Genomic DNA, 27140 nt, shown 5'->3' with positions numbered 1-27140 from the left:
GCACACACACACACACACACACACACACACACACACACACACACTCGCTCTGGCATCACACCCCTCTGTCCTCCTCCCCTCTTGCAGCCCTTCTCCAAGAAAGCGGTGGATCACGTGCAGACTCACCTGGCCAAGAAGCAGGTGCCTCCCACTCTCTTCCAGGTGAGTGCAGACGCTCGGTGCGCGGTTTGGCTCGGTCTGGCCCCCCTACCGCCCCAGGGCGCAGAGTGTGTACCGCGTGAACACGTTTGAGCAGCGGCCATCTTAAAACCGTCTGTCTGTCTGTGTCGAGGGCGCTGGTCCTCAGGCAGAGAGGTCCTTTGTGTTGGCCCAGCGGTGGATGTAAACACACTGATGTGCTCTCTGTCCCTTTCTCTCCCTCTCCTCCAGCCCTACATCGTGGAGATCTGCGACAGCCTGCGAGGGAAGATCTTCCAGAAGTTCATCGAGAGGTGAGAGGCAGGGCGGGGCGGGGATGACCTGGCTTTGACCCCACGGGTGGGTCTGTCCCGCGCGGGTTTCCTCTGTGTGCTCGTCGTCGTTTTGGGAATCGTCTTGTGCCTCTTACATGGCCTGTTTATTGCAGTGTTTTTAAGTGTGAAATATAGGCTAAGGCTTTTTTATTTTTTATTTTTTGCTCCTACAGTGACAAGTTCACTCGCTTCTGCCAGTGGAAGAATGTAGAGCTCAACATCCACGTAAGTGTATGTCTCTTTGCTTATATATGACATTAGTAGTGTGTACTTGTCAGAGAGTGTGAGTGTGAGTGTGAGTGTGAGGTGTGGGTGTGAGTGTGACAGACCCTTTGAGAGAGAGAGAGAGAGAGAGAGGGAGCGAGCGAGCATGTGTGAGTGTGATTGTGAGTGAGAGTCTGAGAGTGACAGACCCTTTGAGTAAGACTGTGATATTAGCTGAGTACATTAGAGTTTGGGCCATTGGCACTGCTGTTTTCAGGTAACGGTAATCCTCTCTCTCGCTCTCCTCCCCCCGCAGTTGACCATGAATGACTTCAGCGTCCACCGGATCATCGGCAGGGGCGGCTTTGGGGGAAGTGTACGGCTGCAGGAAGGCGGACACGGGGAAAAATGTGAGTCCACGCCCAGAGGAGAGCATGATGGGAAGGGTGGAGGAAAGGAATGGGCTGCAAGAGAGGAATGAGTCACGGCAGCAATGCGGGTCAGCAGTTTCAGGGAGGAATTAATCTTTAGCCTTCATTAGTCCTCTCCTTACCTGTGTGTTTCTTCCTGTCTGTGTGTGTGTGTGTGTGTGTGTGTGTGTGTGTGTGTGTGTGTGTGTGCGCGCGTATTTGTCCTGTGTGTGTGTGTGTGTGTGTGTGTGTGTGTGTGTGTGTGTGTGTGTGTGTGTGTGTGTGTGTGTGTGTGTGTCAGGTACGCCATGAAGTGTCTGGATAAGAAGCGGATTAAGATGAAGCAGGGAGAGACACTGGCCCTCAATGAGAGAATCATGCTGTCTCTGGTCAGCACTGGGGTGAGTGTTACAGTGCACCCTGCCTGACCGTACACGCACAAAACAGACACACACACACTCACACTCTCTCTCGTAATGTTGTAGTGTCATAATAAGGTGTGATTAATCTCTCTCTCTCTCTCTCTCTCTCTTCTCTCTCTCTCTCTCTCTCTCTCTCTCTCTCTCTCTCTCTCTCTCTCTCTCCCTCTCTCTCTCTCTCTCTCTTCTCGTCTCTCTCTCTCTCTCTCTCTCTCTCTCTCTCTCTCTCTCTCTCTCTCTGCAGGACTGTCCCCTTCATTGTGTGTATGACATATGCCTTCCACACTCCTGACAAACTGTGCTTTATCTTGGACTTGATGAACGGTAAGCCCCCACCCTCTTTACCCTTTATGTATTCCCCTCTGCATTCATTCTTCTGTCTCCCTTCATTGCCTATTCATCCCGGCTGTAATATGTTGGGTTTGGTGCTGTACAGTGGATTGTTGGCTGTAGTGTTGTGTGGTGCTGTGCAGTGGATTGTTGGCTGTAGTGTTGTGTTGGTGCTGTACGGTGATTGTGGGCTGTAGTGTGTTGGGTTGGTGCTGTGCAGTGGATTGTTGCTGTAGTGTTGTGTTGGTGCTGTGCAGTGGATTGTTGGCTGTAGTGTTGTGTTGGTGCTGTACGGTGGATTGTGGGCTGTAGTGTTGTGTTGGTGCTGTATGGTGGATTGTGGTCTGTAGTGTTGTGTTGGTGCTGTATGGTGGATTGTGGGCTGTAGTGTTGTGTTGGTGCTGTATGGTGGATTGTGGGCTGTAGTGTTGTGTTGGTGCTGTTCGGTGGATTGTGGGCTGTAGTGTTGTGCTGTATGGTGGATTGTGGGCTGTAGTGTTGTGTTGGTGCTGTATGGTGGATTGTGGGCTGTTGTGTTTGTGCTGTACGGTGGATTGTGGGCTGTAGTGTTGTGTTGGTGCTTTATGGTGGATTGTGGGCTGTAGTGTTGTGTTGGTGCTGTACGGTGGATTGTGGGCTGTGGTGTTGTGTTGGTGCTGTATGGTGGATTGTGGGCTGTAGTGTTGTGTTGGTGCTGTACGGTGGATTGTGGGCTGTAGTGTTGTGTTGGTGCTGTACGGTGGATTGTGGGCTGTAGTGTTGTGTTGGTGCTGTACGGTGGATTGTGGGCTGTAGTGTTGTGTTGGTGCTGTACGGTGGATTGTGGGCTGTAGTGTTGTTTTGGTGCTGTATAGTGGATTGTGGGCTGTAGTGTTGTGTTGGTGCTGTATGGTGGATTGTGGGCTGTGGTGTTGTGTTGGTGCTGTACGGTGGATTGTGGGCTGTAGTGTTGTGTTGGTGCTGTTCGGTGGATTGTGGGCTGTAGTGTTGTGTTGGTGCTGTATGGTGGATTGTGGGCTGTAGTGTTGTGTTGGTGCTGTATGGTGGATTGTGGGCTGTAGTGTTGTGTTGGTGCTGTATGGTGGATTATTGGCTGTAGTGTTGTGTTGGTGCTGGATGGTGGATTGTGGGCTGTAGGGTTGTGTTGGTGCTGTATGGTGGATTGTGGGCTGTGGTGTTGTGTTGGTGCTGTATGGTGGATTGTGGGCTGTAGTGTTGTGTTGGTGCTGGATGGTGGATTGTGGGCTGTAGGGTTGTGTTGGTGCTGTATGGTGGATTGTGGGCTGTAGTGTTGTGTTGGTGCTGGATGGTGGATTGTGGGCTGTAGGGTTGTGTTGGTGCTGTATGGTGGATTGTGGGCTGTAGTGTTGTGTTGGTGCTGGATGGTGGATTGTGGGCTGTAGTGTGTTGGTGCTGTTCGGTGGATTGTGGGCTGTAGTGTTGTGTTGGTGCTGTATGGTGGATTGTGGGCTGTAGTGTTGTGTTGGTGCTGTATGGTGGATTGTGGGCTGTAGTGTTGTGTTGGTGCTGTATGGTGGATTGTGGGCTGTAGTGTTGTGTTGGTGCTGTATAGTGGATTGTGGGCTGTAGTGTTGTGTTGGTGCTGTATGGTGGATTGTGGGCTGTAGTGTTGTGTTGGTGCTGTACGGTGGATTGTGGGCTGTAGTGTTGTGTTGGTGCTGTATGGTGGATTGTGGGCTGTGGTGTTGTGTTGGTGCTGTTCGGTGGATTGTGGGCTGTAGTGTTGTGCTGTATGGTGGATTGTGGGCTGTAGTGTTGTGTTGGTGCTGTACGGTGGATTGTGGGCTGTAGTGTTGTGTTGGTGCTGTACGGTGGATTGTGGGCTGTAGTGTTGTGTTGGTGCTGTATGGTGGATTGTGGGCTGTAGTGTTGTGTTGGTGCTGTATGGTGGATTGTGGGCTGTAGTGTTGTGTTGGTGCTGTATGGTGGATTGTGGGCTGTAGTGTTGTGTTGGTGCTGTATGGTGGATTGTGGGCTGTAGTGTTGTGTTGGTGCTGTATGGTGGATTGTGGGCTGTAGTGTTGTGTTGGTGCTGTATGGTGGATTGTGGGCTGTAGTGTTGTGTTGGTGCTGTATGGTGGATTGTGGGCTGTAGTGTTGTGTTGGTGCTGTATGGTGGATTGTGGGCTGTAGTGTTGTGTTGGTGCTGTACGGTGGATTGTGGGCTGTGGTGTTGTGTTGGTGCTAAAGCTGTGCAGGCTCCAGACAGCAGGTCATTAGAGCTCTTCAGTGAGAAGGCCGCGGGCTGTGAGGACGCAGTGTGCCGTGCTTTCCCTCGTTCACATTTACTCCTCCCTCCCTCCCTCCCTCTCTCCCTCTCTCTCCTTCTGCCAGGTGGCGATCTGCACTACCACCTCTCCCAGCACGGGGTCTTCAGCGAGAAAGAGATGCGTTTCTACGCCGCCGAGATCATCCTGGGCCTGGAGCACATGCACAATCGATTCGTCGTCTACAGAGACCTCAAGGCAAGGCCCGCCTCTCCTCTCTCTCTCTCTCGCAAATTCAAATGCAGAATGCTTTATTGGCACGAAATACATTTGTAAATATTGCCAGAGCGTACTCAGGGAAATGGGAATATATTAGAACATGAATGCAAACAACTTTGTGGTAACGACAACAATGAGTAGGCTCTCTCTCTCTCTCCCCGCTCTCTCTCTCTCTCTCTCTCTCTCTCTCTCCCCCCGCTCTCTCTCACTCTGTGTCTACATTTTAATCTCTCCCTCTCTCGATCTCCGTCTCATTCTCTCCTTTCTCCCGTTCTCCCTCTTGATGCCTTTCTCTTAATCTCCTCCTTTCTCTCAATTCCCAACTCCCGTCTCCATCTCCCTGCTTTCTCTCCGTCTCTCCGTCTCTCTCTCCCTCCAACTCTCTCCATCTCTCTCCGTCTCTCACTCTCTCTCTCTCTCGCTCTCTCTCTCTCTCCCTCTCTCACTCTCTCTCTCCGTCTCACTCACTCTCACTCCCTCTCTCTCACTCTCACTCTCACTCTCTCACTCTCTCTCTCTGCACTCGTTCCCTCAGCTGACCCGGCTGTCTTGTCTTCCTCTCTCACTCCGTCTCACTGTTTTTAGATGGAATTATTATTTATCTGAACGTTTCTCCTGTTCCCTCTCTGACATGAAGGGGAGGCACTGACAATTTAAAATGCAGGAAGCTTAGCACTTACGGAAGGGGGTGGAGATGAACTGTAATAATAAATGGAAAAAACAATAAAATAATGTGAGTTAAATAGTCATAAAACTAGCAACAACAATAAGGGTCATAAAATGGAAATTGCAATAGCAAAGCGTTGCATGATGAAAAATCATATTGTGAAATGATTATTTCCTTCGGTAAGGATGAAAGATGCGAATGTTTTATGTTTATAATAAAGTTAATTGTTTTGTATCTCACTGCGCCCTCCTCCACAGCCAGCGAACATCCTCCTGGACGAACATGGCCATGTGCGAATCTCTGACCTGGGTCTGGCCTGCGACTTCTCCAAGAAGAAACCCCACGCCAGCGTGTGAGTCTCCCCCACCGTCCTCGTGTGTGTGTGTGTGTGTGTGTGTGTGTGTGTGTGTGTGTGTGTGTGTGTGTGTGTGTGTGCGTGTGTGCGTGTGTGCGTGTGTGCGTGTGTGCGTGTGTGCGTGTGTGCGTGTGTGCGCTCATGTTTTTGTATGAAAGCCTGTGGGGTGTGTTGTATATGTTGCATTGTTTTGTATCGTGTTAGTATTGTCTGAATCCTGATTGTATTGCCTCTAGTGGTTTCTTTATTAATGTGCGTGTATGTGTGTTTTATTACAGGGGCACTCACGGCTACATGGCTCCTGAGGTCCTGCAGAAGGGCACGGCCTATGACAGCAGTGCTGACTGGTTCTCTCTGGGCTGCATGCTCTTCAAACTCCTGCGAGGGTGAGTGTCCTCCATCCGTCTGTCTGCTCCCCCCCCCCCCACTCTCCTCTCCTCTCTCCTCTCCCCTGTTTGATGTGGTGTGTAAAGTTTAAATGTCAGTGCTTTGGACCCAGGAGGTCAGCGCACAGACATCAGAGAAGGGCGGAGAGGGAGGGAGGGAGGGAGGGAGAGAGGGAGAGGGAGAGGGAGAGGGAGAGAGAATAAGGCAGGGGGGGAGCGGTTGCCAGGGTGAGAGAGGAGCGGGGGATGTGTGAGAGAGAGAGAGAGGGAGAGGAGTGGGGCTCCATTGATGTGTGTCCGTCCGTTTGAACACTTCAAAGGCGGGAGAGAGAGGTCAGCAGGGCCCGGCCCTCCTCCCAGGATGGGACTGACTGAAACCCTTCAGAACGTTAGCACAGAGGACCCAATCCCCACTGCCCCACCCGCCTCTCTTAGGCCTCTCACACCGGCAAGGCTCCGTGCCGGTTCCCAAACCAAATTTTGAACTGGCCGGCACGTTCAGACCGAAAATAAATTGGTTCGGAACCTGAAAAGTTGGTTCTCAGCTTGAGTAGTTGGCTTTTCCTTGCGAACCGTGACGTCATCAGTGGGAGTGTCATATTCTGCCTGCCTTGTGCATTGAGCAACGCCCTCCATTGATGATGGAGGGCAGTGGAACTTTTGTTCTGCTTAAACTGGTCTGGACACGGGCTGGTTCGCCAGAAAGCACCAAGGTTCTGAGACTCCAGAACGGAACCAGGGCCAGAACCAGAACCGCTGAATGTGGTATCTGTGAAAGACCTGCCCCAGTTCCCACTGCCCCACTGCCTCTCTGTGAAAGACACGCCCCAATCCCCACCGCCCCACTGCCTCTCTGTGAAAGACCTGCCCCAATCCCCACCGCCCCACTGCCTCTCTGTGAAAGACCCGCCCCAATCCCCACCACCCCACTGCCTCTCTGTGAAAGACCTGCCCCAATCCCCACTGCCTCTCTGTGAAAGACCCGCCCCAATCCCCACCACCCCACTGCCTCTCTGTGAAAGACCTGCCCCAATCCCCACTGCCTCTCTGTGAAAGACCCGCCCCAATTCCCACTGCCTCTCTGTGAAAGAGGCCATGACCCATTCCCTCAATTTTCCGTGCTCTACTTTCCCCAACCAACTTTCATCCATCCTGGTTCATTGGTCTCATGCACTCTGCCCCCTGCCGTTTGGTGATGGCGGCGTTGAGGCTAACGGCTACCTGTCTCTCCACAGTCACAGTCCATTCCGACAGCACAAGACCAAAGACAAACACGAGATCGACCGCATGACTCTTACCATGGTGAGTGCAGACCCCTGAACCCCTTCTGCTTTTCTGGGACTACATTTCCCCTGTAAGGCTTTATTTTTAAGTGCAACTGAACCATTTAGAAAATATTGCATTACTTTTAGAACTTGAAATCAAATTGCAGAGAAAAAAAAAAGTAGGAAATGACATGGCATTTGAGATGACGATGGCACGTCCATTCGGCCCAAACCACAAGCTTTCGTCAAGCTTGTCAGTTTTTGGGACGTCCAACCATAAATACTCCCTGGGTTTTGCTGTGCTGGAGAGGGGTTTTGTAAAGAGCCCTGTGTATTACGTGAGTATGAAGAAGGAAAATCCTGTCGATGCACATTTGAATTTTTGGCTTTGCATATCCAAAGGAAAGCTGCAGTGTTTGTTTGCACAAATATTAGATAACATTCAGTGTGTGTGGTGCGTTTCAGTGCCGGCAGGATTTCTCATAACTATTTGACACCAACTGCAAGACTACTTTGCCTGAGGCAACCAAAATATTTTGTCTGGGAACATCAATACTCCAGATAAGCGGGGAAGGTTCCGGAGAAAAACAAAGCGACTGCTGAAGAGCTACTTTGTTTTCCGCTGAGAGTAAATAGCATTTTGCATTTTCAACCAAAATAGAACAAGACTGGATTACGCTTCCTCTCTCCTACTTCAAAGAGCTGCAAACGACCAATTAAAAATAAATAAATAATTTAATGAATGGAAAAAAGGCCCATTCTTCATTGTAAATTACTGGCAGATAAATGTTTTAATCTCTCAGGCAGTCGGGCATCGGCGAGTTAGCGTACAATGTTAAGTGTCGTTCTTACATGCTCAGGGTTTGCCCATGAATGAAAGGATACTGTGGCTGTGGCCAGGATGAGCGTGAGTAACGGGGATAAAATGGCGGCAGTGACGCTGTGCCGTTTGTTTGGGGTTAATTGCTCGGGGAGTCCGCTTCAGTGTGCTTCGCGGTGCGCCGTCATTGTTCGTTCCATTCTGACACAACCGAAGAGCAGGTGAAAACATCGACGTGTTGTTGTTTTCCGGTTATCGCCTTCGCCTGAGGGCGATTTTGATCAGGCCCGCGTGAGATGAGAGCGCAAACGCACGGCGACCACGGCGGCCATTGTTTTTAACTGGGCGGAAGTGCCCTGCGTTCACCCGGCTGGGCCTGCCGTGTGTCCTGGGTGAACTCGAGGCCCGTCCCCGTCCCCTCCTCACGCCCGGGTGTCAGGCGCGTCGCTCCAGCGCCGTGCTGGATTCAGGGAAGGGCGTGCCCGGTTAATCGAGCTCGACCGGTTGCGCGTCGACTGCGGACGGCATCGTAGCCTGGCGGCTAAGGCGCGTAACTGGGACCTGGGAGGTTGGCGGTTCACAAGCCCACCACCGGCTTGAGCAAGGCTCTTAACCCCCACATTGCTCCAGGGGGGGATTGTCCCACGCTTAGTCTGATGGACTCCGTTTGGTTGAAAGCGTCGGCTGAATAACGTGTGATGTAATGACGCTGGAGGAGCCGAACGGAGGGCCTTAGGGCCGGTCGGAGGGGTCGACGGCTCTGCCGTGGCTGCTCTGACCTCACCACCGGGAGCGAACGCACACAGGTCAGCCACGAGATGAGTGCAGACGGGCGTAGCTCTCTCTCAGCTCCGAGTCGCCGTCTGAGAGGAGCTCTGGAGAGCGGACGTGTTTGCTGCTCTGGTCTCCAGGCTGGGTCAGTCAGCGGTGGGGTCAGGGGTCACAGAGCTTTACCGCGTGTGGGAGTGTAGTGTTGGTTTTACATGGTCACACGCAGGTACATAAGGTATTATGGGCCTAATGCAAATACTGCTTGTTTGACAGCATCACCTGTGCGGAAACAGACACGCAAACGTAAATGTAAGAGCACACACACACACACACACACACACACACACACACACACACACACACACACACACACACACACACACACACACACACACACACACACACACACACACACACACGCTTAAGCACAAACACCGAGCAGCAGGTGACGCAGTGAAAGAGCGGGTAGTTATGAGTCTTTCTCCCCTGGTGTCGTTCCTAACTTCCTCCCTGTCTCTCTTGCAGAATGTGGAGTTGCCGGACTCTTTCTCAGCAGAGCTCAAGTCTTTGTTGGAAGGGCTGTTACAAAGAGACGTGGCCAAGAGGCTGGGCTGCCTCGGCAGGGGGTAAGAGAGTCCACCACTTGCCCCACCTCTTTGGGCTGCTGTGCATTATGGGAACTGACACGCGCTGGTAATGTAACCGTCTGGGAGAGGCTGCAGGGGACTGCCGGTAATTACATTTTCCTCAGGCTCGATCCGGAGAAAGTCCCACCTGTGAAATTGTGAAATTATGAAACGGATTGAGCAGGCTTGGCCATCCATTGGCGTGGGGGTCTGTGTTCCCTGCCGTGCACAGAACACAAGCAGCATTGCAGTTCAAGGCTAAATAAAGGAATTGATAGCGGTCTATTCATAGATTTGCGTGGTGTGGTATTATTGTTTTAAAAAAATTATAAATAATAGTTCCGATGATCAAATAGGCCCTAGTCCTTATCTTTGTTGTACAGGTTGCAGTTGAAATTGTACTTCCCTTTAGGGTCTTTCAGCGCTGGTTATGGGTGTGTACTCTGTTGTGTCGCTCTGGGTAACAGCGTCTGCCAAATGCCATGAATGTTATAGCAGCTACGCCACCCCTCAACACAAACCACCGGCCCTTAGTTTTTAGGATCTGACCTTTCCTGTGCGCAGTGCCCCATACCCCATATGTGCTCACATGTGCACAGGCACACACACACACACACACACACACACACACACACACACACACACACACTCTGCCCCTCCGCATCTTTAGCCCGTTATAAAGAGCTCATGGACTGCGTGCCGTCCTCCACCGGCCGGCTGACCCAACCCGCCTGGCTCGTTTCCGACGGTCACGCGCGCGTGTTCGCCGGAAGTGAACGCGCTCCCTTGTCTTTTCTGTACATTTCCATTACGTTTACATAAATATAGCCCCCGGTCCCCTTGCGTCAGCGGACACCTCTGCGTTTCCTGCCCATGTTTATAATTGCCCTTTTCTTCTAACACGGTCTAAATGCTTCCCCGCCAAAATTAAAACCCTGCACGGCGATTAAGCCATCGATACAGTTTAATAATGAATGACTCTCTCCCGCACTTAATTAGTCATTAATATTCATTGTGGGCGTAGCTCGGGGGGCGGGGTCACGCACGCGACACGGCCGGTTAGGCCTGCTATTCATCTGCCGGCGGTTGACGGACAGGCCTGAACGACGGCTGAATAATGCACGACGGTTGGAGTGACGCATAAATAATGCATGGTCATTTAAATATCGCCGCATCACGCACAAGCCAGCCTTTTGTAGTCACCACCTCGCCCCCCCCCCCCCCCCCCCCCCCACCCTCGGGAGATCAGGCTGGAAGAGGAGGTTTGTTTACACATCGCCATTTCAGTTAGGTCGCCGGTAACCTTTCTTTCTCATAGCCTGACCGAAACCAAAAACGTGGTTTTTTTTTTGTTTGTTCTTCCCGCAAATATCGACCCAAGGAAAAACCAGCCTGTGACATAAGCACCCTGTATGTCTTTTTTTAAAGAGCAGACCATGACGTCGATCGGTGGTCTTTTTTTTGTGACGTCTTCCTAATGGGCCCAGTGTGGTGAAGTCTCCGCCGTCTCTCATGACCGCGCCGGAACACTCGGGGACCTGAACCCGGACCGCTGAACACTCGGATCACATGTCCGTTCACTCCGAGGGTAGCGGCTAAAAAAAGGCCCTGAAATCAGAAATGGCTCAAACCAGTAAACCTCCCTGGAGGCGTGAAATGCAGTTTCATCATACTGCGTTGTTGTATTTATGTATTTCGCTCAGAAAACGACGGGGTTTTTTTAGCGAGGGGTCATGTTGCGAATCGGATCTCGCAGCTCCTGCGGAATCAGATAAAGAGTGTATTTTGAGGATGACTAATCGAACTCCAGGGTCGAGTCAATATGTCCAATCTGATTAGATCCTCCTTGGGATTCGCTTCCATTAAGGATGAACGTCCCACAATTCTGTGCTCAGAACAACTTCAGATACGTGTCGCGCAACATTCGTTGCCTACAAACGGTCAAACAAAAACAATCGTACGAAGAAATTTGAATAGCAGCAACACAACGTCTTCTGCTTTCTGCCTGTGAGATTCTGTCGTGTCCAAACATATCCAGCTCTTAACGCATTCCATTTTGCTTTTCCAGTTCTTCTCCATCTCTGTAAATCGTAAAACCTGTAAATCTTCTCGCACAAAAAAGAAAAAACGCTTCTTTGTGGAAAGGTTTTCCCCTCCTCCAGCAGGCAGAGACTACACAGACGTTAAGCAGCCGCGCTGACAGGACTCTCCCAGTGGGCTTCTGCCGTGTCTCTGACTCCACTGTAGACACAACCGACGGGTCTGTCAGTCTGTGACTCTGCCGTTCAGGACAGACAGACGGGTCCGTCAGTCTGTGACCCTGCCGTTCAGGACCAAAAGACGGGTCTGTCAGTCTGTGACTCTGCCGTTCGGGACCGACAGACGGGTCCGTCAGGCTGTGACTCTGCCATTCGGGCCCAGTCCTGAGCGCGATGCGGTCGGCACGACGGGATTTTGCCCTCCTGATTTCAGAGGCACTCGTAACGATTTTTTACGGTCGCGCCGTGTTTCCGTTTCTTCTCCGTTGCCACCTGGTGGCCAGCCGCTGAACTGCGTCTGCCCTCTTGTTTCGAGTGAGGCTTTGAAAGGGTAAAATGACCAGAGGGGGGTAGCTGTTTGTCGTGTGAAAGGCGGCTTTAAAGTCGAAAATAAACTGAGTGGTGGTCTCTTTCTCTTCTCAGGGCTCCTGAGGTGAAGGAACATCTCTTCTTCAAAGGGATCGACTGGCAGCAGGTCTATCTCCAAAAGGTGAGGGGAACAGTCACTGTGTGTGCGGTGGATGCCCGTCAGGTCCCGAAAACCCGCTCTCCCAGACTCATCTGATTCTAATCCCTTTCCCCTTCGTTTGCTCACTGTAGTGGAGGACAGCGCTCATTTTGGCTCTGTTAGATACACGCACACGCACACACACATACACACACACCGGCCTGCAGGCTGACTGATTGTTGCAGTCGTTGACGTCTGCATGCTTTCATCCGGCTGTGTCATAATGGGAGAGATCAGCAGCTTCTGGTTTCTGGTTGGAGTCATCTGGCTGATTAAATAGGCTTTTGTTTTGGCTCGCTGAAGGATTTGCCCCTTTTGTTGCCATGGATTCCCCTTAGCTACCAAGAAAGCAGATCTGCAAGAATGCCTTTATTCCTGTTGTGTAAGTGCACTCTCCAACACAGGCCTGACACAGGGGTTAGTAACACTGTGTTACCTGTGACAGGACTGAGTCTCTGTTTGCTGTTACAGGATTGTAACTGTGTTACAAGGGACTTGCCGTTTGACTGTTATCTGCGAGAGAATTGTAAATAGTTGGCATTCATACAGCGCATTTATCCGAAGCGCTGTGCAATTGATGCTTCTCATTCACCCATTCATTGATTCGCCCATTGTGTGACTGTTGCCTGGGAGAGGACTATGTGACTGTGTCTTTTGGAACAGAAGTCTGTTGCTGTGTTACTTGCCACAGGCCTGTGACTGAGTTAGCTTTAACAGGACTGAAGCTGTGTTCACTGTGGCAGGACTGTGTGACTGCGGTGCAGAGTATGTGTCATGGTGTGTTTTGCTTTCTGTGACAGTGTGTTGCCGTTTGGTCGTGTGACCGTTCGTCGTGCGTTTGTCTGAGTGCATTGTGTGATAGTGTGTTGTGCAAAAGTGTGAGTGTATTGTTTGGTGCTTGAGTGCATTGTGCAGTTGTTACTGTGTTGTGTGACTGTTGTGCTGTTGTGTGACTGTGATGTGCAGTTGTGTAACTGTTGTGTGACTGTTGTGCAGTTGTGTAACTGTGTTGTGTGACTGTTGTGCAGTTGCGTGACTGTGCTGTGCAGATGTGACTGTTGTGTGACTGTGTTGTGCAGTTGTGTGATTGTGTTTGTGTGTTGTGCAGTTATGTGACTGCTGTGTGATGGTGTGTTGTGCAGATATGTGACTGTGTTGTGTTGACTGTGTTGTGTGATGGTGTGTTGTGCAGTTGTGTGACTGTGCTGTGCAGTTGTGATGGTGTGTTGTGCAGTTGTGTGTCTGTTGTGTGATGGTGTGTTGTGCAGTTGTGTGACTGTGTTGTGCAGATGTGACTGTGTTGTGTGATGGTGTGTTGTTCAGTTGTGTGACTGTGCTGTGCAGTTGTGTGATGGTGTGTTGTGCAGTTGTGACTGTTGTGTGATAGTGTGTTGTGCTGTTGTGTGATGGTGGGTTGTGCAGATGTGTGACTGTGTTGTGTTGACTGTTGTGTGATGGTGTGTTGTGCAGTTGTGTGACTGTGTTGTGTGATGGTGTGTTGTGCAGTTGTGTGACTGTGTTGTGCGATGGTGTGTTGTGCAGTTGTGTGACTGTGCTGTGCAGTTGTGTGACTGTGTTGTGTGATGGTGTGTTGTGCAGTTGTGACTGTGTTGTGTGATGGTGTGTTGTGCAGATGTGTGACTGTGTTGTGTGATGGTGTGTTGTGCAGTTGTGTGACTGTGTTGTATTGACTGTGTTGTGTGATGGTGTGTTGTGCAGATGTGTGACTGTGTTGTGTGATGGTGTGTTGTGCAGTTGTGTGACTGTGCTGTGCAGTTGTGTGACGGCGTGTCCTTGTCTTGCAGTACTCTCCACCCTTGATTCCTCCGAGAGGGGAGGTCAATGCTGCAGACGCCTTCGACATCGGATCCTTTGACGAGGAGGACACCAAGGGCATTAAGGTGAGCCAGGGCTGTCTGCTGTCTGGGCTCAGACAGTCCGTCTCACTGCGCTGCTTTCTCTGCATCACTCTATTATGTCTTCCGCAGTTATTGTTCCTCCTGTTGAGTCTGCCCCGGTCTGTGGACTCGCATTGATCACTGACCTCCACACTCGCTGCTCAGCCTGCCTGTCTGTCCATTACGTCATTGGACAGGATTTTTGCAATTACAGTGCAGGTTGCGTTCCGTTGTCATGGCAGTGCGCTCGCTAAGTGCTACGTGTGAAGGGTTGCATTAACGAGGCCGTGTTCGCCGTGGTACCCCGCTCTTTCTTGATGCTGAATTTTAACACGATTGCTTTCCTCTCTCTCTCTCTCTCCCTCTCTCCCTTTCTCTCGCCATCGCTCCCTCAATCCCTCTCCCTAGCTGCTGGACAGTGACCAGGAGCTGTACAAGAACTTTCCCCTGGTGATCTCGGAGCGCTGGCAGCAGGAGGTGGCGGAGACCGTGTACGAGGCCGTCAACAGCGACACCGACAAGAACGAGGCCCGCAAGAGAGCCAAGAACAAGCAGCAGGGCCACGAGGAAGGTAAGGGCCCGGCTCACAGCACCACCTGCTGCACCGGAGGGGTGCGGCGGACGCATCCTCACCGCCTCACGCCTGTGGGAGCAGAAGGGGAACACCTCCATCCCTGACCAAGGAGAGACAGGGAGCAGTGAGGCATCCACAGTGTCTGCAGGCAGTAGACCTGCTGTCTGTGCTCGTGTGTGCCAGCACTTTATTGGCTATCGCGGGCTATCCATTTTTATTTACATAAGATTTTGGAAAAACTTTGACATTTTTGGCCTTTAGCAGATGCTGTTATTTAGAGAGATTTGTACTGCTTAAATTCTATTATGCAAGGCCCATTTATACAGCTGGGTCTTCTGGTTCAGTCTGCATGTTCCTGGGAATCAATCCTCCACCCTCTCAAATACGCACCCAGGTCCCTCGCTGTTTTACTGCTCCGCCATCCTATATGGCTGTTATCTGTGTGCATACGTAACTGCATTAGTTTATTTTACTATTTAAAAACAAGATTCCATAAGTCTACGTCATCATTGCACACAGTTGATCACATTCAGTGTATAAATTACGATAGTGAATTTTAAGCCTGCTGATTCCCGTTTTTTCAGATTTTTTTTGTCTGTTGTATTTCTCTTGGGATATAAACTGCTGTTGAGAACTCCGGTTCAACAGTGAGGAGTCAAAGGAGGGCCATGCACCAGCCAATGGGCTTGCGTCTCCTCCTCCTGGGCACACACTGTGTGAACTGTGCTTTGAGTTTACGCTGCCTTTTTAGCTAAATGTAAATCAATACAATTTAAGTGCACTTTTACCCTGTGCCCCACCCACCCTCCTCCTTGTTTTTTTGCGTAGAACAGAACAGGAAGCAGTGTTCCCTGTATAACTTGTGTTGCACAAGTTGGTGTGTGGTAAAGTGCATGGCCATGAAAGCTATATTTGGTTCTGTGTTGAAATGCCTGTCTCAAATTTGAAAACATCTATTGGATTAAAAGGGGAATTCAGTGATTTCCACAGGAGTTGTCAGTTGTGCAGATTGCAGCTTATACAGATCTTAATTCCTGTTCCTATATTCTTTTTCTTGTGTGTGTGTGTGTGTGTGTGTGTGTGTGTGTGTGTGTTCGCACACGTACAGACTACGCTCTGGGGAAGGACTGCATCATGCACGGTTACATGCTGAAGTTGGGGAACCCTTTCCTCACGCAGTGGCAGCGGAGATACTTCTACCTGTTCCCCAACCGCGTGGAGTGGAGAGGAGAGGGGGAGTCTCGGGTGAGTCCATGAAGCTCCACTTCCACCCCTGTCTGCAAACACCACCAACACCCCCTCTATCACCACCAACACCACCTCTATCACCACCAACACCACCTCTATCACCACCAACACCACCTCTATCACCACCAACACCCCCTCTATCACCACCAACACCCCCTCTATCACCACCAACACCCCCTCTATCACCATCACCACCTCCTCTATCACCACCAACACCACCTCTATCACAACCAACACCACCTCTATCACCATCACCACCAACACCCCCTCTATCACAACCAACACCATCTCTATCACCACCAACACCCCCTCTATCACCATCACCACCAACACCCCCTCTATCACCATCACCACCAACACCCCCTCTATCACCACCAACACCCCCTCTATCACCACCAACACCCCCTCTATCACCACCAACACCCCCTCTATCACCACCAACACCACCTCTATCACCATCACCACCAACACCCCCTCTATCACCAGCACCACCAACACCCCCTGTATCACCATCACCACCTCCTCTATCACCACCAACACCCCCTCTATCACCACCAACACCCCCTCTATCACCACCAACACCCCCTCTATCACCACCAACACCATCTCTATCACCACCAACACCACCTCTATCACCACCAACACCATCTCTATCACCACCAACACCCCCTCTATCACCATCACCACCAACACCCCCTCTATCACCACCAACACCCCCTCTATCACCACCAACACCACCTCTATCACCACCAACACCCCCTCTATCACCAGCACCACCAACACCCCCTGTATCACCATCACCACCTCCTCTATCACCACCAACACCATCTCTATCACCACCAACACCACCTCTATCACCACCAACACCACCTCTATCACAACCAACACCACCTCTATCACCATCACCACCAACACCCCCTCTATCACCACCAACACCCCCTCTATCACAACCAACACCACCTCTATCACCATCACCACCAACACCCCCTCTATCACCACCAACACCACCTCTATCACCACCAACACCACCTCTATCACAACCAACACCACCTCTATCACCATCACCACCAACACCCCCTCTATCACCACCAACACCCCCTCTATCACCATCACCACCAACACCCCCTCTATCACAACCAACACCACCTCTATCACCATCACCACCAACACCCCCTCTATCACCACCAACACCACCTCTATCACAACCAACACCACCTCTATCACCATCACCACCAACACCCCCTCTATCACCACCAACACCACCTCTATCACCACCAACACCACCTCTATCACCACCAACACCACCTCTATCACAACCAACACCCCCTCTATCACCAGCACCACCAACACCCCCTGTATCACCATCACCACCTCCTCTATCACCATCACCACCTCCTCTATCACCACCAACACCCCCTCTATCACCACCAACACCATCTCTATCACCACCAACACCACCTCTATCACCACCAACACCCCCTCTATCACCATCACCACCAACACCCCCTCTATCACCATCACCACCAACACCCCCTCTATCACCATCACCACCAACACCCCCTCTATCACCACCAACACCCCCTCTATCACCACCAACACCACCTCTATCGCAACCAACACCACCTCTATCACCATCACCACCAACACCCCCTCTATCACCAGCACCACCAACACCCCCTGTATCACCATCACCACCTCCTCTATCACCACCAACACCACCTCTATCACCACCAACACCACCTCTATCACCACCAACACCACCTCTATCACAACCAACACCACCTCTATCACCATCACCACCAACACCCCCTCTATCACCACCAACACCCCCTCTATCACAACCAACACCATCTCTATCACCACCAACACCCCCTCTATCACCATCACCACCAACACCCCCTCTATCACCACCAACACCCCCTCTATCACAACCAACACCACCTCTATCACCATCACCACCAACACCCCCTCTATCACCACCAACACCCCCTCTATCACAACCAACACCCCCTCTATCACCATCACCACCTCCTCTATCACCACCAACACCACCTCTATCACAACCAACACCACCTCTATCACCACCAACACCACCTCTATCACAACCAACACCCCCTCTATCACCAGCACCACCAACACCCCCTGTATCACCATCACCACCTCCTCTATCACTACCAACACCCCCTTTATCACCACCAACACCATCTCTATCACCACCAACACCACCTCTATCACCACCAACACCATCTCTATCACCACCAACACCACCTCTATCACAACCAACACCACCTCTATCACCACCAACACCATCTCTATCACCACCAACACCCCCTCTATCACCACCAACACCACCTCTATCACAACCAACACCACCTCTATCACCATCACCACCAACACCCCCTCTATCACCACCAACACCCCCTCTATCACCATCAACACCTCCAACTCTACCTCTACCACCACATCCACTCTCTGTGCCATCCTTGATGCTGAGACGTCCATGTATCTGTCCTGTCTGAGATTGAACACTGGCTGTCTGTCCTTACTCTGTAGGCCGAATGGATAAAAACCTTAAAAAAACATAGACTGGTAAGTCCAGCTTCCTCTGCCTCCTGGCACCTCCCCCCTCAGTTTCTCCCTCTCTCTCCATCCCACCCCATGTTTTAATGAAAGGATGGAGAGAGGGAAGGGGGCATGCCCTCTGAGAGAGGGGTTGGAGGTGCCATGATGCCTGTAGACCATGATGCCTGTAAATGCTAGCATAGCTGTTTGGCAAGGTATTCTGGCTTCTCCTGGTCTTTAGAATCCAAACACCGCTCCCCCTCCCACACCCACTCCACTAGGCTGCGTCAACCCCGCTCGTAGCCTTTCCCCCTGCCTTGTTTGGCCAGACTTGGACTCTGGATGTGGATGGAGAAATCACAGAAGATTTCACACTCTGCTCTTTTCCCTGTTATACATGCTTTTTGGTCATAGTATAAATGGCTTTAAAAAAAATTTTTTGTAAGCTGACATGTAGAGGTACATGACAAAGGCCATAGTCTGCCTTCAATTAGCCATCACATTTATGCCATCTGACGTCATGGCTATATATCTTATTTTATGAATGACAACCAAAGACTCTTTCTTGTGTCCCTGTATGAAACACTTTAGTGTGATCTAATCTACAAGTGGTCTAGTGTTTCTGTATACAGCCCATTTGCGATGGTAACTGGTTGAAACCGAAACCTGCATACACACGCCCTCCAGGACCAGAATTGCCAACCCCTACTGGAGCCAATCACATACAGGGAGGGAGGCGACCTGCAGATTTGCCAGGAGAGAGAAGAACTATCCTTCCCTTCAGTGAAGTTAAAGGGATAGTTCACTTTGGTATTACACTAGTCACTATATCGCTGTTCCTGCTCCATGATATCTGTGAAACAGGAGAAGCAGTGCATTGTGGGTGGTGGAGACCACGCCACTTGTTCTTGGTTTGTCTCTTTAGGCCACGGTACCCCCACACCCCTGTGTACTCCCAGAGCAGTTTGAAACTCAACCAGTCTCTGCTACATCAGGGCAGGGCTGACCTTTCACCTTGAACCCCCCAACACCCCCAGTGACGCTGACACCATCCCAACACCAACAAGCGGGATCGGGAACTTGAGGACAAAGAGGGTCACTGAAATCGGGGGTCAGGCAAAATCGACTCCTCTGCTGATCAGACGGATCTACCCGTCCCCCTGCTTAGATCCAGCACCTGCTAAAGAGCATCCCGCAACAAGCTAGCCTCTAGTTCCAGAGCCGAGCTGCCAGTAATGAGACCCATTCTCTCTGTCTCCCTCTCACCCTTGTCCTCTTGTCTCTCCCTCAGCAAAACCTGCTGACGATGGAGCAGATCGTATCGGTGGAGGAGACTCAGATTAAGGATAAGAAGTGCATCCTGCTGAGGATCAAGGGCGGGAAGCAGTTTGTCCTGCAGTGTGAGGTACCTGCTCCCTCACTCTAGCTTTTCTGTGTGTGTGTGAGAGTGTGTGTGTGAGAGTGTGTGTGTGAGAGTGTGTGTGTGAGAGTGTGTGTGTGAGAGTGTGTGTGTGAGAGTGTGTGTGTGAGAGTGTGTGTGTGAGAGTGTGTGTGTGAGAGTGTGTGTGTGAGAGTGAGTGAGAGTGTGTGTGTGACTCCTCTCTCTCTGCGCAGAGCGATCCTGAGTTTGTTCAGTGGAAGAAGGAGCTGACCGAGGCCTTCACCGAGGCGCAGAAGCTCCTGCGCCGTGCCCCCAAGGTCATCGTCAAGAGCCGCACGGGTGTTGTGGAGCTGTCCAAGCCCCCGCTCACACACCGCAACAGCAACGGCCTGTGAGCCGCCCGTCACGATCTCCCCCTCCCCACCCCGCCCCAACCTGCCCCCCCCCCCCCAGACCCCACCTCCTCCCCACCCCCACTATAGCTCTCTTCCCCACACTCGCCTACTCCCACAGATGGAACCACCTGTCCTCACAACAATGTCCCCATAACCAGATGTCCTCATAACCACACACAGACACGTATACATACACACACACGCACACACACACACACACATCCTCATTCACTGTTATACACCCATGTTGTGAACACAATGGCCCGTTTTGGGGAGGGCTTTTCAGGACAGACCAGAGAGACAGGGCTTTACCTGGGAGACCTGGCTGGAGCCCGGAACAAACTGCCATCGGAAAGCGGAAAGAGATGGGGAGTGGTGAAAGAGGGACAAGGAGTTCCCTTTCCCTCTTTCTCGCTCTTAGTTCTCCTCCCTCCCTCCACTCTTTCTCCCTGTTGCGCAGTGTCGGGCGCTGCAGGTGCGAACAGACTCTGGCGCTGTACTTCAGCGCCCTCTAGCAGACTCGAAGGGGTACTGCAGCCGTGGGAAGATCTGCGCCCTCTCCCGATTGGCTGTCCGTCTTGGTGTGCAACACTGTGCCCCCTCCTGCGTTGGCAGGACGTTGGCTGGGCGAATGGGACGCCCGGGAAGCTCCCAGCGTCCGCAGGTGCGAGGGGTCAGACTGTGTTTAAAGGCCCCCAGCGGCCCTGACAACAGCCCGGTCCCATTCCTCCATTAATCAGCCGTTCTCTCTGCAATTACCCTTCAATGAAAGCCTCTCCAGCTAGGTGGACGTAAGGCATTAGCACGTTAGCACGGCAATCAATTTTTCGACTGCGTTGGCTGTCCCCCCCCCTCCCCTCATCTTCTCCGAAGATGAACTGGCCCGCTCCCGAGGCTGTGTGGCCTAAACTCTGTTCTCTGCTGGATTGGGACACAGAGGAGGAGGGTGGTGGTGGAAGTGGACGGACTGTATCTAGGAGGGGGGGATGAAACAAGGGCAGGGGGAGTGGCTGAGTTAAATTACAGACATTGCACCAGTTTTTACACTGGAATCCATCAAACAGGGAGTTGGGGAGGGGGGAGCTGGCGGTGGTTGGGATGTACCATGAGGAGTGAGGAGTAGAATTGGGGTGATCCCCGGAGTGTGTTTTGTGTCTCGTGTGTGTGTGTACATGTCGAGGTTTTGGGGAGATGGCCCACGGTTATGCAGGAGGGGGAACGTTATTTCTTTGGCTTGAATGTTTTTTTTTGTTTTTTTTGTTTTGTTTTGTTTTATTGTTATTTGTTCTGATAAAATGGAGTATAGAGATCGAAAACGCTGCTGGATACAGAAAAAGTTATATACACCCCCCCCCCCCCCCCCATCCCTCCTTAAAGAAGTGCAAAAAGTGCCAATATTAATGTTATACTTGAGACGGTTCAGGGCGTCGTCTGTCACCAGGGCCTACCCCAGCCGCTACAGATTTCGGTGTGAGCCAAGTCCCGCAGACAGTTAGGACGAAAAACGCCGAAACTTGTGGAAGGACCTGTGCCCGCCCGCCCCTTCCCCCGTAGGATCTGCCATCATTCCGGACCTTTCCCTTTTTTTCTGAGCCCAATTTTAGGATGGCCCTGGAGAACTCGACTCGCCCCTTCCCCCCACGCCGTCTGGACAATCGGACGAGGGTTTCGCAGAGACAACAACAGGACGAAGTCTCGGTTTGACTGTACATATATATATTTAAAAACGGAAAAACAAAACAAAAAAGACGTGAACCCTTTTTTCGTGTGCATCTACAGTATACTCTCCTGGAAAATGTTTGTATATATGGGGAATTATCAGTTTGCCTGTCTGTGTGTGTTTCTTTTTTTTATTTTTTATTTGTCTCTTCCTCTGTCCCCCTTGTCTTGGCCTGGTTGGGAGTGCTGGGTGGATCTCAAAAGCTTTTTTTTTTTTTGTCATTTGCGGTTCGTCCAATGAGCGGACAGCATGAGAGCATACCTCAGAGTGGGCCAGAGGGCAGCCGATCCTCTCTGCGTTTTACCAAAAGTGTGTGTGCGAGTGCGAGTGCCTCATCGTTTCATTCACTTCTGATGAGCCGATGCAAAAGCTGCCATGCCCTTTTTTTATTTTTGTCTTTTTTTATTTTATTTGTTTCTTCCCCCATCAGGGAGGGGTGTGTAGGCAGAGCAGGAGAGCGTCAGGCAGCCGTAGAGGCGCAGCTGAAGTCTCTCTCACACACACACACACACACACACACACACACACACACACACACAGCAGACCGTGACTCAGACACACGGAGGGTGATTACTCAGATACTCCTCCACCCGGAGACAGATGACCGTGGGGGGGCAGGGGGGACGGGCTGGCTGTACAGACAGGTGTGTGTAAGTGTCTGTGAATGTGTATCTAGTGTGTGTCTGTGAGAGAGAGAGAGAGAGAGAGAGAGAGAGAGAGACAGAGACAGAGACAGACACAGGCTAAAACAAGAGGAGTGGAACATGGTTACCGGGGAGACAACTTTAGAAGGCTTGATTTTCAATATGATTTTTAAGTTTTTGTATCGTTTTTATGAATGTGACGCAGAATGCAGATTTCTAGAGATTAAATATTTTTTTGGGCTAGGATTATTTTTTTGTGCTTTATTTTGTACATTTATTTTTTATTTTTTGGTTGTTTCTTTGGTAATATTGTGGGTTTTATCAAAGGAAAGAAAGACAGCATTGAAATGGAGGAAAAACCTCCTTTTTAAGATGGAAAACTGAAAACATGGGCAGGTTGACATTTTACATTTTCAGGTTTTTGTTGATGCAGTAATATTGTCCTTTGGATTCTGGCTGTCCGTGCATTTCAGAGCAGTTAGATGTGCATGTGATGGAGGGGATGGGGGTGGGACGTGGGATGGGGGTGAATAGTCAGGTTAGCTCTTGAAAGGGAGCGCCGCCATCTTTGAGAGAGGCTCCATTACTGTCGCTTGCTGAAGGGCCTTTTGCAAAAAAATAAATAAAAATAGAATAAAAAATAAAGTAAAGATCCAGAATGTTTTTACATTTGTGTTGCACTCTATTGCTCAAAACATGGCTTGCCTTTTAAATGTGCCAAATTTGTGAGGAAACCGCTATTGAACCAGCAGAAGACTTAAATATCAGTCAAATGCAAATGTTAAAGGAGGGAGGGGAGAATATGAGGAAAAGCCTACGGACCAACTGCCCGCACGCACCAGCACGTTTTCTCTGCCAATTAGCCTCACGCGTTTATCTGTTCCTTTCCAGTCTGGGTCCCAGAACGCCACAGGTCCGCGTGCATGGGCGCCGTCTCCGCCGGGTTTCTCAGACGCCATAATCGGTACGTTTTGATCGAGGATCGCGGAAAAGGGTCAGAGCTGACGCGCCCGTGAGGGAGATTTCGCGTCCCTGTCGAGTCGGCAAAGACGCTGGGACTTTGAAGCCAAACGCATCGCCGCTCCTCAGAGAGAGCTGGCCACTGTGACCGTTCGCAAAGGGATACACACCTCCCACCCACCCTCGTTTCTCAAAGATGGCGGTCCACTCCCACAGTCAAGAAATTAATGTTTCAGGGTTTTCTTTTTTTTTTGTTTGTTTTTTTTCCTTTTAATCGTAGCTTCTCATTCACTCTGTCAGTGTTTGCTTCATTCGGTCGTTCGCGTGTCTGTTCGTTTTGGTAGAACGTGTTTTATCACAGAACTGCAGGGCTGGAGTTTAAATGAGGACAATAAATATAAATTAGGAATAAATGCAAGAAATTAAAAAACGTATATATACATATAAATATATATATATATGTGTGTGTGTGTATATTAAAATGACAAAATGAGCTAGGTTTATTGAAAAATGAACATTAAAAAGGATGGGGAGGGTTAGGGTTTTCGATGTGGATTCTGATGTGGGTGAATAAGCTCAGATCTTGCACATAAGTTTAGATATTGTACTTTTTTTTATTTTGTTATTTTGTTTATTACCAGATTATTTTGCCCTCTATCATATTTATTGTCTGTTTGGGGAGCTCGGCCCCTCACCCTGTGAGCTCACGTACGTCAGGTGGTTTTATTTTTCCCAAAGGCACTGTGCTAGAGAATTACCGGTTTACAGTCTTCAGAAAAATTCTTTGTGATGTGCCACAAACAACTCAAATACTACTGTCTGTGGGTTTATATTACGGTGATGATGACGATGATGATTATTGATAATATTCTATTGATGATTATTGTTAATTGAAATTTTATTTTATTTTAAATGAGGTTTTTTTTTTTTTTTTTTTTTTTTTTTTCTGAAACCGCTAAAGAACATGTGTTGGACTGCTCGTATAAACAGAAACAGTTCAGAAATAAAAAGGCCCTTTTTTCGTGTTATCTTCAGTCTCCTGGTGTCTGTAATTGTGGTCTGGGGAGGGGCGGGGTCTAGTTGATGACCTCAGCCAGGTTGTGAGCCAGGAATGGATCAAAGCGGCATCATGATGTCATAATAGCCGGCTCGCTTTGAAGTTGTTCATGCGCTAGCTAACCCCTATCCAAACCAATTTCCGTATCTCACATCTCGCTTTGCAAGTCGGCTGAGCCGCTTAGTAAACAATAAACTGTAACCCTAAACCTGTAAAAGGAGCTTAGTTGGACGTTGGACGCACCTACATGATGTTATACTGGTGAACCGAAACATGTTCAATTTCCAAACATGTTCAATTCCCCCCCCCCCCCCCCCCCCCCCCAGTGCACAGTGTGCAGTTCACTTCAGGATCCCTTGGCGTGAATAAACCGGCCATCACTGACAGCCTTTGGCTGCCCTTAGAAACACAGCAGCATCCAGTCCAGGATTTGAAACTCTTACACTCCCCTGAGAGAGCCAGCCTGGCCCTGTGTTTGTGTTGGTCAGAGACCGGTCGACCCTGGTGTATACAGTTGGCTCTGTGTGTTGTCCCTTCTCCTCACAGAAGCTGTAGCGCTGTCAAACACCTCTCACCAAACACCCCCCCCTTCCCTTGACTGGCTGTCCGCTCTGGCTCCGCCCTCTGACTCCTGTTCCCCAGCTGGGTTTGTCCTTCAGAAGCCGGACAGCAGCTGACAGCCCCCACCCCACCCCCCCACCCTTCCAGGAGACTGGTGCTCCTGTACGTTTTCTAGGGAGGGGCTGTTGCTATGGAGTCGGGCGGCAGAGTGTGCACCCGGGGCATTTCAGCACCGGCTTTCCTCCAGTCACCGTCTCTCTGACCCTGTGGACGCATTCCTGTTCGGCCTCTCCACCTCCCTGCCTTCAGCTTTTCCTTCTGATTCTGTTTCCCCTGCTCTGTAAATCCTTCCATGTGCTAAGTCCCAAGCTGATTCGTTGTGTTCCTGAACATACGACAAACGTTGCCCCAGCATTTCAGTCTATTTATTCCTTTCTTTTCCCTTGTGTCTTTCCTCTTCTCCTCGGCCGTTCTCCCTGTATCGTCCTCCTAAACGGTTCCCAAACAGGGTAGTGTCCCCCATCACCCCCCTCTCAGGGTATTTATAGCATGCTCGAGTGTTAACTCAGCTGCTTCTCTTATCTGTGTGAGTGTGTGTGTGTGTGTGTGTGTGTGTGTGTCACTCTATTTCTGAGTCGTGCCCTGTGCTCCTCACTCTGTGTAGGTGTGTATGTTTGAGAGCGAGTGAGTGTGCAGCTTCTGGCCTGGCAGGATCTGGAAGGACAAAGAAGAGACCAAAACACTGGTTTATTTAGGAGTTTTTTGCCTCGACAGGTAAGGAGTGCATATCTTTCCGTTTGTATTTTTAATCCTGTTTCAGGGAAACCAGGTTTCCGTCAAGTGTTGGGTGGTTCGGTTATTTATAGCATCAGCTATTTATCTTTTACCTTTATTTTGATTACTTTTCTGCTTTGGTGGATGTAAATCGTGGTCCCTGACAGAGGGGGGAAAGGGCTGGTTTTAGACAGAGTTGGAGAAACAAGCTGTCCAGTGGCGATATCTTGGGAAGACTCGCTTGTTTTATACTTTTGGCCAGCAGGCCTGGGACGAAATCTGTCCGTAGCCTGACTCAGAGCTGACAGCTGTAATCTGAGAGAACGCAGTGGCCTCTTAGAGTGGGGGGGATGGGGGGTTGTTTGCTACTGTAATTTGTTTTGTTGGGGTAGCCTATTTGGGCCAGGAAAGGCATGGACTCAGAGTCCCGTTGCTAAGGCACCGTTGACCTGGTCCTGGTAAATGGCACAAGTTCTTTTGTTGGAAATGAGGTCATCCAGCTGAAACTATTCAATCTCTCCAATTCAAGTCTTTACTGTAGGCCACTGCACTCAAATGGCCCTCGCCTGTCCGTAACACCTTACCAACTGCCACGTAATGTATGGTAATCACTGTCCTAAACGTACGTCAAATGCGGCAAACCGTTTATCACTGGACATGGGACGATAATTTTGTTAGATTCACAGTGCATGTTGTTATATGCTTTGTCACCATATGACAGTTGTTAAAAGTAGGTCATGATGTGTTGTGTGTTCCTGGCAATGGTTTCAGCCTTTATTTAAATCTGTATACTCTACTTGGCTTATTTAATGTAAATTATCACCGTCAGCCTTGTTGATTTCCAGGCAAGGTCGTGTCTGCTGTACACTGTAATTACGAATAATAGTCAGCGTAGATCTTCTTAATAATATGGATGTTCCTTACCCCTTCTATCAACACGGTCCCATTGTAAAGAATAAACGGCTACCAAATGCCATGCGTAAATATTTAATACCCTGATTTGTCAACAAGACTTGGCTTTTCCTCATATTAGTCATCACCATCAGAAACGGAAGCTTTGGAATTCAGAGGATGACGATGCAATGAACCTTGTTCTTTGAGTTCAAGGACTGGTGTTTTGATGGAAAATAGTAAATTGTGTTGAACTTTCAGGTCACAAAAAGAGACTGCAGTGGTTGGTGTGGATTTTTCCCATCTAGTCGCTGTCAATTTTCTGCAGTTAAATTTGTGAAGTGCTGTCTACAGGCAAGATGTACCCCACAATTTTCCAAATGTTCCCGTTTCTTAGAAAACTGTGACATCAGTGGTGACATCACTGTCATACCGGGCTGTGTCCGAGGTCATAGACACCCCATTTGCAATTTTAG

General features: G+C 50.2%; 2 protein-coding genes across 7 annotated transcripts in view; both read left to right on the top strand.

Annotated features, from left to right (window-relative positions):
* Positions 1–24409, top strand: part of grk3 (G protein-coupled receptor kinase 3) — a 60811-nt gene extending 36402 nt beyond the window's left edge. Inside the window, 19 exon segments of the mRNA XM_061262622.1 lie at positions 88–162; positions 391–452; positions 647–698; positions 994–1044; positions 1046–1084; positions 1387–1488; positions 1751–1756; positions 1758–1830; positions 4192–4322; positions 5268–5362; positions 5644–5751; positions 6987–7053; positions 9133–9233; positions 11915–11981; positions 13805–13900; positions 14306–14468; positions 15580–15716; positions 19573–19686; positions 19896–24409. Coding sequence (XP_061118606.1) covers positions 88–162; positions 391–452; positions 647–698; positions 994–1044; positions 1046–1084; positions 1387–1488; positions 1751–1756; positions 1758–1830; positions 4192–4322; positions 5268–5362; positions 5644–5751; positions 6987–7053; positions 9133–9233; positions 11915–11981; positions 13805–13900; positions 14306–14468; positions 15580–15716; positions 19573–19686; positions 19896–20057 — 1701 coding nt within the window. The 3' untranslated portion in view covers positions 20058–24409.
* Positions 24410–25491: 1082 nt separating this feature from the next.
* The window catches only part of LOC133141844 (unconventional myosin-XVIIIb-like), a 57486-nt gene continuing 55837 nt past the window's right edge, over positions 25492–27140 (top strand). For 4 of the 6 annotated variants that reach the window (XM_061262630.1, XM_061262627.1, XM_061262628.1 and 1 more), the window contains exon 1: positions 25615–25773. The gene's annotated coding sequence lies outside the window, so the exon portion shown is untranslated. Of the gene's footprint in view, positions 25538–25614; positions 25774–27140 lie in introns of those variants that run through there. The other 2 variants (XM_061262626.1, XM_061262629.1) reach the window with 1 other exon arrangement.

This window comes from Conger conger, chromosome 12 (genome assembly GCF_963514075.1).
Source record: "Conger conger chromosome 12, fConCon1.1, whole genome shotgun sequence".
In the NCBI taxonomy this organism is placed as follows: Eukaryota; Metazoa; Chordata; class Actinopteri; order Anguilliformes; family Congridae; genus Conger; species Conger conger.
The sequence above is the reverse complement of the archived record's forward strand: the minus strand, read 5'-3'. Positions and strand labels throughout refer to the sequence as shown.